Below are 17545 nucleotides of genomic sequence, written 5' to 3'. Positions count from 1 at the left end.
AGCCCGCTGTCCTCTGACTCAGCCTGTCTGTAGGGGCAGGCTTGCATGTTAGGTTCCTCACCCAGGGTGTTTCTGAAAGGAAACGGAGAACTGTTTAAAGAAGCAACACAGAAACATTTTACAAAACCGGAGCTGGACAAGTGGTGTGTGTTAGTCTAAAGCAGGATGATTTTTTTTCTCTAGTTTGATGAACGTTAAAAGGTGATTTGTGATCTTTTTATTTTCTTGAATGGTGATGGGCTAACGGATGTGCTCATTTCCCCAAAAATTCGTCACTGTTCCTGAACTGGAGGTGCGGGTCGGGCTCCTGGATTGGGCATTATTTATTTGGCATGCGTAATTATTTCAGTTAGGAAAGCGCAGTCTGGAAGGCGTGACCTGATCCTTTTCCAGTGGTCCAAATTCCAAGGACTGGACAGGCTAAGCACTTAAAGGGACAGCGTGTACATTATCTGCCACCTGAAGCACTGGAACAGGGAGCACAACACCTGTCTGTCCTCAGCCCCACTCATCAAGCCTGTTGGATAGTAGTGGGTTAATCCAGGCGTCCCATCCACCTATTTCTTGAAAGAAATGGGATACTGGCTTCAACAGCATGACGTGTTCTTGTTCCACAGCTGCTACAACCCTTGCACACCTGTTTATACAGCTGGCTGTGTTACTAAGCAATGTGGAACAGCAGTGTCACCTGGGAATCGAACTGTCAACCTTCCAGTGACCAGTCCAGAGCCCTGACCACTGCTCCACGCTGCTGCCGGTGAATCTGATGACAGGGGGGGTTGTTTTGTTGACGTGAAATGGAAAACGTTTCTCATGCAGTGACACTCGAAGTGCAGCAGTGTAAGAGAACGAACGGAGGTAGATTCCCGTGGTCCTGAGAAGGTGAAGACCCTGCGGCTCTGATAGAGCCGTTTTTGCTCTCACTGCTGCCCTGCGTGTAACTTAATTTTTCCGTTTCCTTCGCTGTGAGGCGGATGGATGATTCTTCTGAATCGCATTACGGGCAGGAAGCATTGTGTTTGGGTGGAGAGTCTCCATTATTTTTGTATTTATTTTAATGTCATTCCACATGGTGGGTGACTCTTCAGTTGTGTATCAATTACGAGCTTACAGTTTCCAGATGGTCATGGTGAAACAGAGCTCAGCAGACAGGAAAAAATCCAGAAACGGTCGAACATCCAAAGCATTTATGAATCTCAGACTAGATGTCGGTGACGATCCGGGTTTGTGTGTTGTTTTACAATAACGGGAGGGCTATCCCTGTGTAGACCGCGGTTTTTTCCCCCATCACTTGCAGTTTTTTTTCTGGTTGTTTTTAAGGGTTCAAATTAGCTCAGTAAGGCGCCCTTATTGGCATGGCAGATGTGGCCTGTGGGTTTTGCATGAGGAGACGTGTGGCTGTGAAGAAGTAACGAGCCAGCCCGGCGCTCTCGGATGCGGGCGGGTTCATCACAGCCGCCCCTTACCAGCAGGGGGCGGCGGCGGGCCGATGTGCGGCAGGTGGCTGCTCCTGTAATTGTCGCGTCTTGCGCAGGGCTCCAGGTCCTCCTGTCGTGTTCCTGTGGGCTCCGGTTTCTGTGTCCCAGGACTGTTTCATACTGCCCTTCCCAAGATGGCTTCCCCACTCCATCGCTCTGCCCTGCCGGGAGCAGCTTCGGTCCTCTCCACTCTGTCCACGCAAGCTTTCACACACAGACAGACTGCAGTCTTTTGATTTTCCTTTTGTCTGGAGTACATGGTAAATTTGTTCAACTACGTGTTCATCGTACATACTTGTATGTACATGAAGATCTGTCTTTAAAGTAACACACTGGCTGTGGAAAGTCAGCGTTTTTATTCTGGTTTTCAGCATTTCATTTTTTTTTTTATTTTTAACAAACAGCCAAAGTCTTTCGCTGTTTGCTTTCCAGAAACACGTATAGCAGGCGGCCAGTAGGTTTAGGAGGCCGGTCTGGAACAGGGGCTCCTCTCTGTCCCCCTCGCCGGGGTCACTGCCCTCTGACCTCTGACCCCAGTGAGTGATATTCAGGAAGCTCTCTGGCACCGAGCGCTTTGCAGAGGCTGTTTCTGATGACACACCCCCTGCAACCCCCCTTAAACAAATTTCTCATCCAGAAAAACAGTTAGGTAATTTGTTGAGTGAAACTTTCTCTAGGTTGGAGGTTAACCAGCCCCCACCTTAACTTGCCTGGTTTCCCTGCAGAGTAAAGATCGGCTATGCATGGCTTTGTTTAGTTCTCTTTTCATGTCCAGGGTACCTGTTTTGTTCATTGCTTAATGTTTCTGTAGCTTGAAATAGTGACAACTGTCACAAGGTTTTTCTTGCTTCATAATGCCTCAGTGGTATTTTTTTTTAAATACAGGTAATTATATCTCCTGAATAAAAAGTCCTGGGAATGAAATAGGTGACGAACAGATAGGTAGGTTTTTAATCCTGTGGCTTTCCAGAGGTTTGGCGTTTTAACGGCTTCAGTTCAGTTATTTCAGAGTACGAATACTGGAGCTCCAGCCAGAAGTGCTCAAGGAGAAGTGCATAATGAATGCAGGGAGGATCCGGTCCAGTTCATCCCAGGGTGTATTAGCTTGTCAGTTTAGGAACATTTAGTCCTTCTGGGGTTAAGTTGCACGGTCTAATGGAATAATAACTGTTAGCTCCATCTGCTGGCTTAATTCCACACACAACGAGCGAGAGAGAGAGAGAGCGAGCTAGAGAGAGTGAAAAACGAGTCAGGATTTTAACGACATCGACATCTCTAATGTTCATGCTGATGCATTTTGATGCTTTGTGCTTTCATTTTACATCGCTTTCGTGGAGGCTGACTGGCTGTGCAGGCTCTCCGGCGCGCGAGAGGGGAGGAGATAGAGGGAGGAAAAAAGTAACAACACAAAACCCTTTTGTGTACAAAGAAGGAGTAGCCTACCTTAGCCGGGGATGTGAGCGAGCCGGGAGCCGAGAGCCGAGCCCCAGTGAATCAATGAGAAGGGAGGAGGGAGGAAGAGCGAGCGACAGACGGGAGCCTTTGACAGAAGAGGCAGAAGGCGAGCTTTCCCGGCTGCCATGCCCCCTCTCCGAGCAGCCTAGATAAAGAGGCAGTTAAGCAGTCGCCTCCTAATGCTCTCCTCTTGAGCCCAGCCTGGGGGTGGGGGCGGGGGGGCAGCAGAGGGGTCGGTGCTGCTGCTGCTGCTGCTGCTGGTGGTGGCGGCGGCGGCGGTGGCGGTGGTGGTGTTGGTGGTGGTGGTGGTAGCGGGGGGGGGGGGTGGGGGGGAGGTGGGTTCTGGAAGAAAAAGAAGCTGGAAGAAGGAAGAAAAAAAAAAGAGAGGATAAAAAAACCCGGCAAAAGGGGCAAGGCTTTTGTTAGGCGGCTGGAAAAAAGGAAAAAAAAAAAACCATGTCTTCAGTGAAGAGGCCAAGAGGAAGGGTAAGTGAAACGTGCAGCGAGCTGGAGGAGGAGGAGGGGTTGGCTGGGCTGAAGGGCTAATAGGATTGAATAACCTTCCCTGCTACTGGCTGCTGCAGACCCGGGCTGCCTTCGCCATCTTGAGCTCGTTGCCGATTCCCTTGTTTGTTTAGTTCCTAGGCCTAGAGGTGGCATGCTCCGCTCGCCTTTGCCTGCTGCCTTTTTTTTTTTACTTTCTCTTTCTCTTTTTTTTTCCGCTCTCTCTCTCTCTCCTTCCCTTCGGCGCTCTGTGTTTTTTCTCCGATACTGGCTCCTCTCCTCCAATGCAGCACTCTCTCGCTCTCTCGTCAGTGTGTCAGTGATGAGTGTTGAAACGTTGCTCGCTGAAGTGCAACACGGGGTCTAGGTTACCCAAAAGTCTTTGGAAATCTGTGGTGGAGTGTCCCCCCCCCCCGGTGAGTCGGGGGATGGGGATATTGTACAGATCTGAAGCACTGCGGAGGAGCTTCACGAACATCATAACTCCTTCTCTCTAACATGATACAGAGGTTCACTGTTTGTCTGGGAGCTGGGGTTTTTTCCTAGGTCTTTTTGTGCAGATTCTTTCCTGTTCTTGAGTCGGATTAGTGAGAACATTCCAGTGTGCAGCCTCGTTCCCCTCCACGCTGTGTACAAACACATCCGATACGCTGCCTGTTCATCTCCCCGCTGCGTTGCTCTTTATTTTGCATTGTCCTTTTGTTTCTAGATCGCTCCTAGCATGTTTTTAAAACAATTGCCTGTTGTGCACAAAAGCATACATCACCTGTAACAGGGCGGAACAATGAAAATAAATATCTGCACGTTTGTTCTTTATTAGCTGCTGTGATTATTATTTCAGTTTTCCCACATCTTGTTTCTGCTTATTTGCCACCAAGAGAGCCTCATTACTGCTCTGGAGCTGAGTCTCTGCGGACGGCAGAAATAGACTGTGGCACCAGTGTGTTTGCTAAATACAGAGAACTTGGATATAAAGATCCTGACTGCTGTGTGAGTTTAAAAAAAAAGACTTGGGCATGTTTCAGGAGGCTCCTTTTAAAACTGCTGTAGGAAATAGCTGGGCCTGTGGGCCACCCTGAAATGCTCCCCGTTTTAGTAAGTGTGCTGTGTGGACTCGCATGCTTTAAAAATGTGCTTTAAATGGAGCCATGTATCCTGGTTTTCCCTAAGAGGTTCTGAAAGGTGGAGGAGCTCCTGTCCATGTTGTTAAATTAATTTGGACTAATGAGAATCTGTACTTTGCTATAGACTGTAAAGCTTTTGCAGTAAAGATTGTGTACTTGCGTGGACACATGAAACAAGACAGAGATTTAACTTTTTCCATGTGTTAATAAAAATCCTGAAGTTTGTATTTTTCTGCTGTGGAGCATGTAGAAGCCTTTTCACCGTTTTGAGTTTTGTTGCTGAGGTACTCTAATGACCTTACCCTTCTGTGACTGAATTCTTGAATGAAATTTATACAGCTTTCTTACTAGGACTTAGGTGCACAGTGCTGACTGCTCTCGAAGGCCTGAGTTCTTGCCTGCATTCATTTAGGCAAAAACAAGAAATGTAAATTGCTTACTTTTATGTTGTGAGTTTTGGTAGATAACCTTGCTGCTTTTACATCTAGAGGAAAAAAAAGAAGTAGTTTTTGCCTTTTTGGTCAAGACTGGAGTTTGATTGTGATCAGCTGTCACAAAACCAAACCATTTAAGTATCATTCTCATCTTTAGGCTTTTGGTTTAAGCAAATTTGTTCTTGCTGATGTCCACGGTTTATGAAAGGCCACCTATACACACGTCATGAAGATGAAAAATATTGCCTGGGGGGGGTGGCGAGAACTGTTTTGTAAGTTTTCGGTATTGTAAATGAACATTCGGAATTAATCTGCTCCCTGGCGCAATCTGAAAATTATTTCCGAGCTTAAGCTGTGAGCTCCTTAGCAGTACGTTGAAATGTGGCTTTACCGAAAGGGTTCATAATAAACCATTCAGTGGACTAATTAATTGAAGAGTTTATCTTACCACAAGATCCTATTTCAAAATATAGGCAGTGTGTGTATACACCTATAAGGGTTTTAGTGTTTGGTAGTGACTGATTTCATCTCTCTCTCTTTTTCAGCCCCCTTCCTCTAAGAACACTAATGGTTCCAGTGGACACACAAGGGTCCTCAGCCCTCAGCTGAAGAGCAGCACCTCGTCGTCCTCCTCCTCCTCTTCCTCGTCGTCGGAGAAGAGGCAGAAGAAGAAGCCGCTGATGGAGCAGGCGCTGGAGGACAAGCAGGAGAAGGCCAACCGCATCATCTCGGAGGCCATAGCCAAGGCGCGGGAGCGCGGGGAGAAGAACATCCCGCGCGTCATGAGCCCCGAGAGCTTCCCCTGCTCCTCCACGCCGCCGCGGCAGGACCACAAGCCCCACCACGCCAAGGCCCCGCCCACAGACCCGCCCTCGAGGAGGGCCAAGGGCCCCGCCGCCTCCCGATCCAAACAGAAGACCAAGATCGGGTAAGCAGGGGCGTCTTCCTGGGCCGTTTCCGGGCGACCCGTCTGGCTTTCGTTCCTCCGTCCGGCTTGCTGCCTGATCCAGTATCTGACTCCGGGAGCCCTCCTGCAGGACTGTGGTTCAGAACCAGACAGACGACGGACCTGGGCGTGCGGACAAGAGGTCGGAGGGTGTGCTTCGTTTGGCTAAACGAAGAAAATTCTCGTGCGCTTTAGGCAGCGGATTTGTAGAGGGGGAAGGCAGTGGTAACTGTGACCCCAGTGAGCTGGGCGGCTTTGACGTGGCCTGTGTTATTGTATTACTGAGGCGCTTTGGCAAGTGCACCGTCACCGCGTGCTGTACTGGCCCTGCCTTTGCCTCCCTCGAGCTCGGCACGCGCGCGGTCAGGCTCCTGGTGGCAGGTGGGAGTTGGCGGGATGGATCAGGTGTTCCTGGGCAGTCTTTTCAGTTCGTCATGAAACCATCCAGCTGTCAGCCCTGTATTTACTTACTCACTCTCGCCTGAAGAAGGCTCAACAGCCGAAACGTGGCTGCTGCTTTCTGCTCTTCAGCGTGGAATTAACCTTTGCGTGTTCTTATGCAGCCCTACTGTTATGTCATTATGTTTGTCATGTGTTGTCATTTTGGTTTCGCTCCAGGAAGAACTCTGTGTGGCGAAATTAGCTTTTTGTGGGATAGTCTGTGCACATCTCAGCTGGGCGTAGCTGGGATGTTTGGCAGTATTGCACTACGCTGGATTGCAAGTGAGTGGCTGTTGCTACTGGTATCTGTCCTGTCAGATCTTCATAGTTATGGTGGAGGGGAGACCTCTCTCTAATTCACTGTCCTGCTGCTTGGGTGTGAACCACGCTAACCACTGGTCCACTTGCAAAGACTTGGTCGTGGGGATGCATGTCCAGCCAGGGTGCCTGACTTGGAGATGGCTCCTGCGGGTTCAGCAGGAACGGATGCTGCCGATTTAGAGCACAGAGATGACGATTACTTTTGCGCAGTCATGCGAGATATCGTTATTGCTCTATCGCGGTTAACATCTAAAAATACAAACAAGGCCTTCAGGTGTCGCCTTGCTGGTGTCCCAGTCTGCCGCACTACAGACGGACAGGCAGTGGTGTACTCTTGCGTTCTCTGAGGTTCAGAATCAAGACAGCGCAGTGGGGCAGGGGTCCGGACTCGGATTTGTGGGTCCAGATCCTGGCAGGGGGCACTGCTAGTGGACACAATATCAACAAGATCCTTCACCCAGACTGCTCCAGCGGTCTGCCCAGCCATATAAATGGGAACAAATATAAGTCACTACGGATAAAAGCAGTTAAACTTAACAATGATGGTGGGTGATGGCGACTGCCTGGAGTAATTTTCAAGGTCTGTCTTGAAACATCTTTAATTAGAAGAGGGTTAGTATTGCTGTATAGTAGTTGGCATCTAAAAATACAGAGCTTTTTAGAAAGAAAAAAACAAGTCTGTTATTTTCCTTGACCGAGACTGATGGAAGCTGGGAATGTGCAGTACAGATTCAACACACATGGGCTAAAGAAGAGTTTTACTGTGCGGTTTTTTTCCAGGAATTTTCTGTATGACCTGCTCTTCCCAAAACAGTCTCTGTGAGGTTCACGCTCAAGTGTGTGAGCCCGGTAAATTTCTGTCTGGTAAACGTTCTGCTTTGTAAGTTTTACACAGCTTTTCCAAACATGCTGGTTAGTAATCCTCAAAAACATGTCGGTAAGATTAAAAACAAAGCAAACGTAAAACTGACCTTAAAGATTAGGTTTTGAGTGGGGGAATCTGTAACATCCTAAACTATCTTGATATCAACCATTTCTGTAATTTCATCAGCACACCATTCCCCTAAATAGACCCTTATTTCTTATTTCAGAGCTCCTGAGTCTTAATGTTGCCATTAACTGGTGCATTCTAGGCATTCTGTATTGTTAGCATAGCTCTGGAGATCTACACTATATTCCAGCTGTTGCTTACTGGCAATGTGTTGTTTTTTTCATTGTGTGCGTGGGGGAAAGCAGGGAGGGTTTTGGAGGGTTTTGATATTTGGTACTGTATGGTAATGGGATTTGTGTGTAGATGGCGAGAGAATTGAAGCATGCGTTAATAGCGCTGAGGTTTTAGATTATAAATATCTGTGTAGGCCAGGTTCATGAAATATTTATGCTTGCCTGCTGTCTCTACTGCAGAGGCTCTAACCTTCGCTCGCTCTCATTGCTCCAGCCTCTGTGGTGCGCCACCCTGAATATGTATGCAGCACTTTGCACTTTCGCTGCGCGGCGATGCAGTTGAAGAGTTAATCATGTTGCTGCTTAAATAAATCTGTGAGGAGGGGTTGGCGGAGCTTCGCTGCGGCGGCTCACGTCCGCAGAGTGCAGCTGGAGCCCGAGCCCTGTGGAGGGAGACTGCCAGGAAAGAGAAGCTCTCCCACCGCTGCATGGCGTGCAGCGTGTGCTACAGAGCCGGAAGTGAAAAGACCCCGATTCTGGTTCTGAAGAGAGGGTGTTTTCTTGGTTTCGTGTTTATGAGGAATTTGGTCAAGATGGCCCTGCTCATTTGACATTGCAGTCGCATGTAGCGACGGCTTTCTGCCGTGAGGAGAGAGTCACAGCTTTACAGAAAACCTGTTACGGTAGATGTTCTCTGTGGGGCTGTTTTTTCCCCGTCTAGTCAATGCTGCTGGTAAAACAGCCAGTGGAGATTTTCCTCAGGTCTGGCTGCTGCGAGCTGCTGTGACTCAGTGTTTCCGCTTTCAAACCCTCGTGGAGGAAATAAATCGGGGTTTATCATTTAAGATTTGATTGAAGCCTTGATTTCCTCTACGGATAAAGGCATGATGCTCAGTGGAACATCTTTAGACTGTCAAGCCTGCATGAAGGCTAGTAAGCATATTCCCTGTCAGCAGAAATGAAGGGGACTCAAAACATTTGCAACTCGTTTAGAATCTTTATATTCTTATGACTGAGAGGAGGCTGTTAAGCCCATCTGGCCTGTTTGGTGGTTAGTAGGTAATTGATCCAACGATCTCATTTAGCTATTTTTTTGCAAGGACCCAGTGTATCGACTTCGTCGGCTGAGTGGCTTGTTCTCGTTACATAGAAGTGCTTCCTGTCCTCCGTTGTAAATGCACTTCCAGGTTTCCCCTTGTGCCTTCTGGTCGGTGTTTCACTGTTGGTTCTAAAGAAGTCCTCTGGGTAAACTTGGTCAAGGCCTTTGAGGATTATGAGTACCTCTGTCTGGTCCCGTCTTAATCTTTCCTGCTCCAGTCCCTTCTGACAGCTGCCTGTGGAGGCACATATATGGGTCCACCACTGTGAAGGTTGACCCGCAGGGATCTTTCAAGAAGCTGGCTAATCAGTCAAGAAACTGGAGGATGGGCATCCTGGCCCTTTTCCTCCAGAGAAATTGTGTACATTGTCAATGGCAGTGATCAATCTGTTTCCCATGATGGAGTTGGCGACCTCCCTCTTCCCTTAGCTCTCCCAGGGCCCTAGAACCTGTAGCACCCAGCTCTGGTGCTGCTGTGCCATCGAACTTGTTGGACTGGGTGAGGCAAGAGGAAGAGATAGCAGAAGTTACACTTTTTTTTCCAATGGGGAAAAGGTTGGGAATGGCACTGGAGTTATTTTTGGTTGCACTATTTTTTTTTTTTGCCCAGATTGCTCAGAATCTGGAAGGAATATGCTCGGCAGGGCTGTCGGTACCAGCTGAAGGGCCTGATCAAACTGATAACTCGCAGTCAAACCACTGAGGACTGAGGTCAAGTCCCTGAACAAGCTGAAGTGGTTTATGGTGCTTTTGGAGTGAAGTACCTTGGTCAGGGGAGCAGTATGGGATGCTCAAGAAAGAGGATACAGGGAAACGGGCTTTGCTCTCAGGATGGAGCAGAGCCACATGAGATCATGAGCTCTTAGAATTCAGCCATGCAAGAGGAGGTTCCAGTTGGGGAAAGTAGAAGGATTCTAAGGCACATTGTATTTTCTGATCTTGAGTCCTGTTCCTGGCTGAAACAGGTGTCATCTGAGTCAGAGGTTACTGAAGCAATCCGGGCTTTACGAACCTCCTGCACGGAGCTGAAGTCTTTCCTCCCCTCTGCATTGTGAATCTCACACTGTTTTTCTCTGCCTCACACCCTTCCTGAATTCTTCACAAGTCGTCTACTTTATTTATACTTCCCCACTGCTAACTTTTTTTCCTCCTTACCTCAGTGTGAGGTTTATTTTTTTTCAGCATTGTGCAGTATGAGATGTGAGGGGAATTTATTCTTGGTTTTCCTTAAATCTAATGGTCTGGGATCCTGGGGGCACAGAGGGAAGCCTAAAATCATGCGCCGAGAGCTGCCGGCTGCCTTAGTGGTAGAGGTAATAGTTAGTTTCACATAAAAAAACGAGTTTGTGTTACAGCCGCGCCTCCAGTAAGCGTGGGAGCTTTCAGTTGCAGTTTCTGAAACCTGAGTAGTTTCTGTTGAATTCCCACGCTAACGTGGTAGCAGAAGTCACCCGTGTTCTCGCTGCTGGCCTAGGCTAAAGTAAGATTGAGGCTCTTTGATGGTGACCTTACTGGAGATGTCCCAACGCTTGTCAGGCTTCTATTACAGGGAAGTGAAACAGATGGGTTAAAAATAGCACTACTGTGAGTGGCTGCTGCAGCCCCTACCCTGCTTAGGGAAAGCCAGGAGGATACCCTCTCTCCCCTGGCCACCCACCCTCTCGCAGCTTCCTGCAGCTCTGTGGCTGTGAAGTGCTTGCAGCCCTGAGCAGTTAAGGACCCTAGCTCACCCTCCCTCTTCCCCTCCTCCCTCCCAACACTATTGCAGCCTGCTCCACGCTGGAATATCACTTTATTGGTTTATTGGTCGGTTTTACTGAAGCCATAACGGCAAAACCTGTAGAGTACCATTTCAGAGGCTCTTCTTTCTCAGGCTATGACAGGAGATCACATGCCGGGCTGCAGCTCTGTTGATGTTCCTTCCCACTTCAAGTAGAATCGGTAGCTGTGCGGAGTCTGGCAGGTTTGGGAAGTCTGGGATTTGATTTATCTAACAGAAGCAAGTTTCTCTGACCCATGAGTCCATCTAACCGTGCAGCAGAACATGCACCTCCCTGCTGGCAGCTGCAGCACAGCCGGTCCTCTCTGGACAGCCAGGTCTGCCTGTGTTTCTATGGCCAGGCTGTGGTCACTGAGCCCCTCCTTTCTGCACAGTCAGAAAGGACTATGCCCTTTTTTCCCCAGTTTCTGTTGCCGAGTTCTGGTCACTGAGCCTGTGCTTCATCATGGTCAGTTTCTCCTTGCTGTCTCTCACCCTGGTCAGATACTCAGCCAGTGTGTCTTTTTTTGGGCCCAGTACCATTCCAGTTTGTGTACATGTGCCCCAATGGATGTGGTCTTCTTAATCTCCTTTTTTACAGGCTTTTGCCTTCTTGCTTCCTCACTCCTTCTCAGTTCCAGTTCTCTGGCTTCATTTTTCCATTTTTTTGTTCCTTCTCTACGCCAGTTTTCTTTAGTTTTGGTGACTCTCTCCCTGGTTGGGTCTGGTCCCCCTTGACCACAGTCTCCTGTCCATCGTGTCCACAGATCGGCATGCCTCCTGCTACACTGATAGAGCGCCCGCTCGCACTTCAGGATTAATGGGGCGTTTGGCATTTCAAGCTGTGTTGGTAGTAGGACGTTATGAAGTCAAGCCTTTCACTTAATCTGTCTCTCTTAAAGTCTGTCGAAAGTAAGACACTGGGGAGGTGTGAAAGAACATCCTGTGTGGTCTGTGAAGGTGTCAGGAGAATCGTGAAGCTCCATTCAGAAAAACAGGACAGGGTGCTTGCAGGCTGTTAAGCGTTTTATTGGGGTCCTGTCCTTTGTTGTGCTGAAGGGGGTCTAACTTGGCTTGCCTGCGACATGTTTACTGTTTTTTTTCTTAGTTACTGGCATAACTCATTATGCTGTGTCTTCTGTTAACTTCTTAAAATATGTAACTTTCACTGCAATGCTGTGAATATTCTCTGTAGAAGCATGTTGCAGGCTCCTTGTGAGAAAATTTATATTTCATTTCATAGGGGCTTGTTGAGGTTTAATCTAGCTCGGGGGGGAGCAGTCAGAAATGAAAGGTTATTAAGAGTGTGCCTGTCTTTCGTGTTCGTGTGAATGGTGGAGAACACTTGGAAGAGAGAGGGCGTTGAGATGGAGAGGGGCTGGCACCCCAGAGCCCCTGTGTCCACCTGTCTCACTAGGGCCCCCGGAGGTGCTTGAGCGAGGCTCCTGGAGTCCTCATGATACATGACGCTCGATTGCCAGGGTGTTAGCCAAGGATTATGGTATTTGAGGTTTGTGTTGCATTCCTGCGACTCCTTTGGTCTTATCCAGTGCTTGCAGATCTCCCCGCGCGGAGCCTTCAGGGAGGCCTGACTAGGGCAGCTCGCTGGGGGAGGGAGAGGGACTGGGTTCATGGAGGGGACACGAAAAAATAAAGATTTTTTTACCATCATCGTTCGGACCAGTTGTGGGACGAGGAAAACATTTTTTTTTTATGCCAGCGTTTGCTGCGTTTCTCAGTCTGTGCCTTTTCGGATCCCATGTCTGCTGTCATGTGGTCAGCATGTGATTATGCCGATGGAACGATCGATACTGCTGGATCTTGTTTTCTTTCCGTGGAAGGGGAGATGGAGGAAAATCTGGAAAGAGGTGGGAGAGAGATGTGCAGGCCTGGCAGGGGGCCAGACAGCTGACTGGTTTTCTCTGGATCCAATAAAGACGGAGGCTCCAGGGGTAGGGAAATGGTGATGTCAGCGCTCCTCATGGCCGCTTGCCCCCCCACCCCATCCTCACACACACACCTGCGCGCGCACACACGCACACTCGCACTCTCCAGCTGCCTGGTGTGGCACTGCGTCCAGAGTGGAAATCTGTTGCGTCAGCAGTTTCATAAAGCTAAACCCTTTTATGCCACAGATGGGAGTTTCGTTCATGTGTCAAATTTGGCATGAATTATTCTTGCCTGAGGGGTACGCGTGAGAGATGCCACCTTGAATCTTTTGTTTTGTGTTGCTCGTAAAGGTTACAGAACCGAAGCGGAGTGTGCTTTGTAGAATACAGCTCTTGAGAGCTCTCACAGGAAGAGGCAGAATTTCAGGGTGTTTTTCCTATGTATTAGTCTCTCTAAGTTTCAGGTGCTTTGAATTTTGCAGTGTGTGGAGTGCAGGGCAGGGATACCACTAAAGTTCTTCCCATGGAATATTACAGAGTCTAATAGTGTACTACTGCAGCAGTCACCACAAAGACTTCAGTAAGTCCATGTGAATAATAGTGATCCTATATCAAGTTTAGGGAAATTGTTCAGCTATGGTTGTCAAAAGCTTCAGTTCAACAGGTTTTATACCTTAAGTCTGCACTGAACTTTGGAAAATGGCTTCACTGGTTTGGTTCATTGGATAATTAATTCAGTTAACTACTTTGAAACCTGGGTGACAGATGCAGCTTTTGTGAAGAGGACAGTAGGGCCCGACCTGTCCTGCATGTCGTGCTGCTCTGGAGGGTCTTCTGCACAGTGGGTTAAAGCTTCTCTCCAGCTCTTGGTAGTGCATGTGTGATGGACCTCGCAGTTCCAGGGCAAACTGGTGATGAAGTTCCTGTGTGGAGCTACAGGCGAAGACGGGTCATTCCGGTTCCTGCGAAGGTGACTCCTGCAGTGGAGAGCACCTCTTGCCGTTTCTCCTGTTGTGGCTGCTGGCGTTGTTCAGAAGAGTAATCTTCAGTTCTTCAAGCTGTTCTTGTTTTGTGGTGCAGTTTTTCTGCTTTATTACATGCAAGTTAAATGCTGTGAATGCAGCTTCCACACAACCTCGTTTGCCCTCCATAATGGATCCTGCAAAGGGCCGCTGCAGGCGGACTGGGCTGTGCCGCGGTGGTGAGAGGTGTGGCTGGGTGTGTTTTTATTCTTGGGCTGGGGTGCTTTAATGCAGCTGCCGCTGACAACCTAGCGGGCGAGTCCCGGCAGAGCTCTCCAGGGCCGACGGACTTGCCAGTACATACTGGCGCTTCTCTGCAGCCGAAGGAATCTGAGAGCACGTGTGGCTCTCGCTGTTCCTTGGCACAGGATGCGTTGAGCTGTGAAACGGTGCCCAGGCAGTAAGTGTGGGAAGGGCACTTCCAGAGCAGCCTGCCGCTGGGCTATTTTCTGTCTCCTTCCTTCCTCTTTCACCTCCAGCAGACATTTAGGATTGTTCTTGGTGTCTGACTCCTCAGTTTAAGGGAGCAAACAAGCAGTACAGTTAGCAGACTTAGAACTGTGCAGGTTGCCATCATCGTGGTTGACATGATCTGAGCTTCTCGGGGGTAGAAACTTGACTTAATCTCCAGCTGGCATCATCCTGCCAATCTCTGACGTTTTTGTGTTAGCTGGTATCGGCATCAGTTTAAAAACGGATCTACTAAAACAACACTCCTTAAAACTATGGAGCTTGTGTGCTCTGCTTGGAGAATGTTGTTGACGGTACTTTTTTTAATTTCGTAAGTCTTCTAAACATCAGTAATAAGCACTTCAAAAATTTTAGCTCTTTCAGATCGTTTCCCTGTTGTTCTTCCAGCCGGTTGGCCTCATGGTGTTTCTGACCTTTCTGAAGTGTTATTTGCTTTCATACTGTCTGCAGAGCCGAAACGGTTATTATTCTGGTATCCAGACCCATGTGAGTCTTCTTCCCCTCCTTTTGTTTGCTTTTCCCCAGTGAGGCTGCATTCCAGGACGCTTACTGATCGATTTTGTTTTAATTTCAGCAAAATAGTCATCAAGTTTGGCAAGAAGAAGAAAAGGAAGACGGAGTCCTCTGAAGAGCTGTCGGACACGGAGCCCCTTCCAAGGCGCTGCTCCAAGGACGATGACTCGGTGAGCCGTGGGAGAGGATGGGGCACGAGTGGGTCTTGCTTTATTGTGCTATCTTCTCTTCAGGCTCTCCAGTTATTATTTAAAAGCTCTCCTGATCTGGAGGGTCCAGTCGTGTGTCTTTCACGTCTTGGCTCAGAGCTAGGAACCCTGTGACAGCACACGGGAGAATGAGGAAGAGCGAGCAGACTCCTCTGACCTGCCTACCCTCGAGCCCTCTTCATTTGTAAAACACATTGCAAGGACCACTGCCCCTTAGTGCAGGATCAGCACTGATCAGCGACCTTCACTGGCCGCACTGCATTGGCATACAAGCACCTGGAAGGCCTCAGGAGGCTCTGTGTGTCCCAACACGAGACTCTGCATCATTCCCACGTCATCCCGCTGCCGTGGGCTGCCCTTGACCAAAACCAGCAGCCCAACAGGAGCACTTAACTCTGTGCTTGAATGAAGTGTGACCTAAAGATAGCACTACCCACGATGGTGGGGGGGGGGGGGAAGGGTACCCTCCTGGTTTGAATCCGTTTGGAAACATGCTTTAAATCTCTCAACATTTCAGCCCTAATCAAGGCCTCAGCAGAAAAGATGACACTAGCAGCACATGAGCTTTACTTGTTGGCATGTGATAATTTGAGAAATGTAAATTTCCAAAGAATACATATTTTAACAAAATTCAGTTCTGAGCAGTTAAGTACATTAGTAGGAACCGGGAGGGGGTCAGAGAGGATGGTGTGGAGCCGAAGGGATGGAAAATGGGTATGGCGTTATCACATCTTTACATGCTGGAGTTCAAGCCTGCAGTGTAGTAGACAGTAAAGGACAGTTTACAGTGGTTACAGTGGAAATACAGGAGGGTTTCGTGCTGCTTCTGTAGAGTGTCTGTTCCCCGGGTTGTCTTGATATTCCTGGCATCCCTTTGCCCTAAAGACCACAGGGACAAAGCAATAAAGGCCTTTAATTACTTTTTTTCTCCCTCAGAAAAGAAGATCTAACCGTCAGGTAAAACGCAAAAAATACGCGGAGGAGGGGGAGTGCAAGGTTTCGGACGAGGAGGTCAAGGTGATCGTCAAAGCCAAGAAGGCCGCCTCGGGTTCGCGCAAGGAGCAGCCCGTGCAGCTGTTTGTGGTGAGCGCACAGCGATGCTGAGCACGAGACTCTGCGCGGGAATGTCGCATGCAGTCCGTGCATAGAGATCTTGAGAATACTGCCATCGCTAAATAAGCAAAAACAAACAGGCCTCATGGAGGTGGCATGTGCTGTCTGGCACTCATCTGCTCACTTGTTTGGCACTTTGCTTTGCAGAACGTTAGGCCAAAAGCCGATCTTTAATCTACCTGAGCGGAAGTACAAGGAGCACATTGGTTATTTCTGTTCGTTTTCCACAAGCTGTTTCCGGCACTGAAACAAACACGGTTCTCTGGAAAAGGGCAGAGTATTCTCTGAATCAGTGCTCTCCTGGCTGAGCATCAGTGAAAAAGGTTAAGGGTTAGCAGCTTTCCTCAAGCTGGAATAAAGGCAATCGTGGTGCTAGGAGAAATTTGACAGATCCAAGCTTGGATCTACAAGAGTTATTTGACAGCAAGTTTTTTTTTTTTACTGCATCAAGCCGCTGCTGGTTTTTTAAGTGTTTTTTTAACATTGTTTTTTGCTTTAACATTTCAGGAAAATCCCAGTGAGGAAGATGCCGCAGTGGTAGACAAAATCATGTCTTCCCGCATAGGAAAGAAGGAGGTAATTGATCGATTCTTTCGTTCTTCCAGAGCTTGGGTTCTGTTCCCCCGCCTGCAAGACAGGAGAACACGTGTGGCTAGTTGTGACACACCGCTGGCTCATGGGAGGTTGTTTTCACTTATGGTGCTGTGGCTTCACTAAATTAACCTCCTTCTCCTGCAGGTGTCTCCTGGGGTCGTGGTTGAAGTTGAAGAGTTTTACGTCAAATACAAAAACTAGTAAGGACTTTTTTTACATAACGTTTGGATATTCTTGCTCTCTTAGCTTTAAAAAAGTATTTTGAGCTACACATCTTCATGCAGAAAGATTTCTGGGTGTACCTGTTTTAAAGTTATTGATGCATAAAATACTTTTGCTTTTTAGGAAATGATAGTGTTCACAATGTCATCAGAAAAATGGGTATCCGACCCATTTTACATTGTAATCTGTACATGAACTGTTGCTCATGTAAAGATGAAAAAATGTTTCCAGCTTAGCAGCTTCAGTGCTGACCCTAGGACAATTCCTTAGCAGGTAAAGATCAGTTGGTCCTTCCTGCTATAAACCCATTAAGTGATTAAGAAAACACACACTTGTCCATTTTAAATTCACATGTACATAGAGGTTTATGTGTTTAAATTCAAAGAGTTTTATTTGTCATTGATTTACGTTACAGTGTTGCCTAACTAGTAAGAATTAGCCAAACATTTTCGAACATTCATTTCAGGAAGGCTCAGTCTCTGTTGCTCAGGCTGTAACAGGAGATCACCTTCTGTGCTGCACCTGAATTGAGTTTCTTCCCCAAGTAGGACCGAGAGCTGTTCTGATCCTGGCAGGTTTGGGATTTGTGGAATTTGATTGGTTGTCTGCTTTCTCTCTCTGTGACCATCAGCTCGTATTTGCATTGCGAGTGGGCCACCGAGCAGCAGCTTGTTAAGGACAAGAGGATCCAGCAGAAGATCAAACGGTTCAAGATAAAACAGGCACAGAGGGCTCACTTCTTTGCAGATGTAAGACCCTCCTGATTCTCTCTTGGTTTGTTTTGCTC

General features: G+C 48.1%; 1 protein-coding gene across 14 annotated transcripts in view; it reads left to right on the top strand.

Moving 5' to 3' along the window:
• Positions 1–17545, top strand: part of chd9 (chromodomain helicase DNA binding protein 9) — a 64817-nt gene that overhangs the window by 17531 nt on the left and 29741 nt on the right. For 12 of the 14 annotated variants that reach the window (XM_088938789.1, XM_088938788.1, XM_088938787.1 and 9 more), the window contains 6 exons: positions 5541–5923; positions 14682–14790; positions 15766–15912; positions 16450–16518; positions 16681–16736; positions 17390–17507. In XM_088938789.1, the coding sequence (XP_088794915.1) occupies positions 5541–5923; positions 14682–14790; positions 15766–15912; positions 16450–16518; positions 16681–16736; positions 17390–17507 (882 nt within the window). Of the gene's footprint in view, positions 1–3270; positions 3420–5540; positions 5924–14681; positions 14791–15765; positions 15913–16449; positions 16519–16680; positions 16737–17389; positions 17508–17545 lie in introns of those variants that run through there. The other 2 variants (XM_088938791.1, XM_088938790.1) reach the window with 1 other exon arrangement.

Source organism: Atractosteus spatula, chromosome 21 (genome assembly GCF_055471065.1).
Source record: "Atractosteus spatula isolate fAtrSpa1 chromosome 21, fAtrSpa1.hap1, whole genome shotgun sequence".
NCBI lineage: Eukaryota > Metazoa > Chordata > Actinopteri > Semionotiformes > Lepisosteidae > Atractosteus > Atractosteus spatula.
The sequence above is the reverse complement of the archived record's forward strand: the minus strand, read 5'-3'. Positions and strand labels throughout refer to the sequence as shown.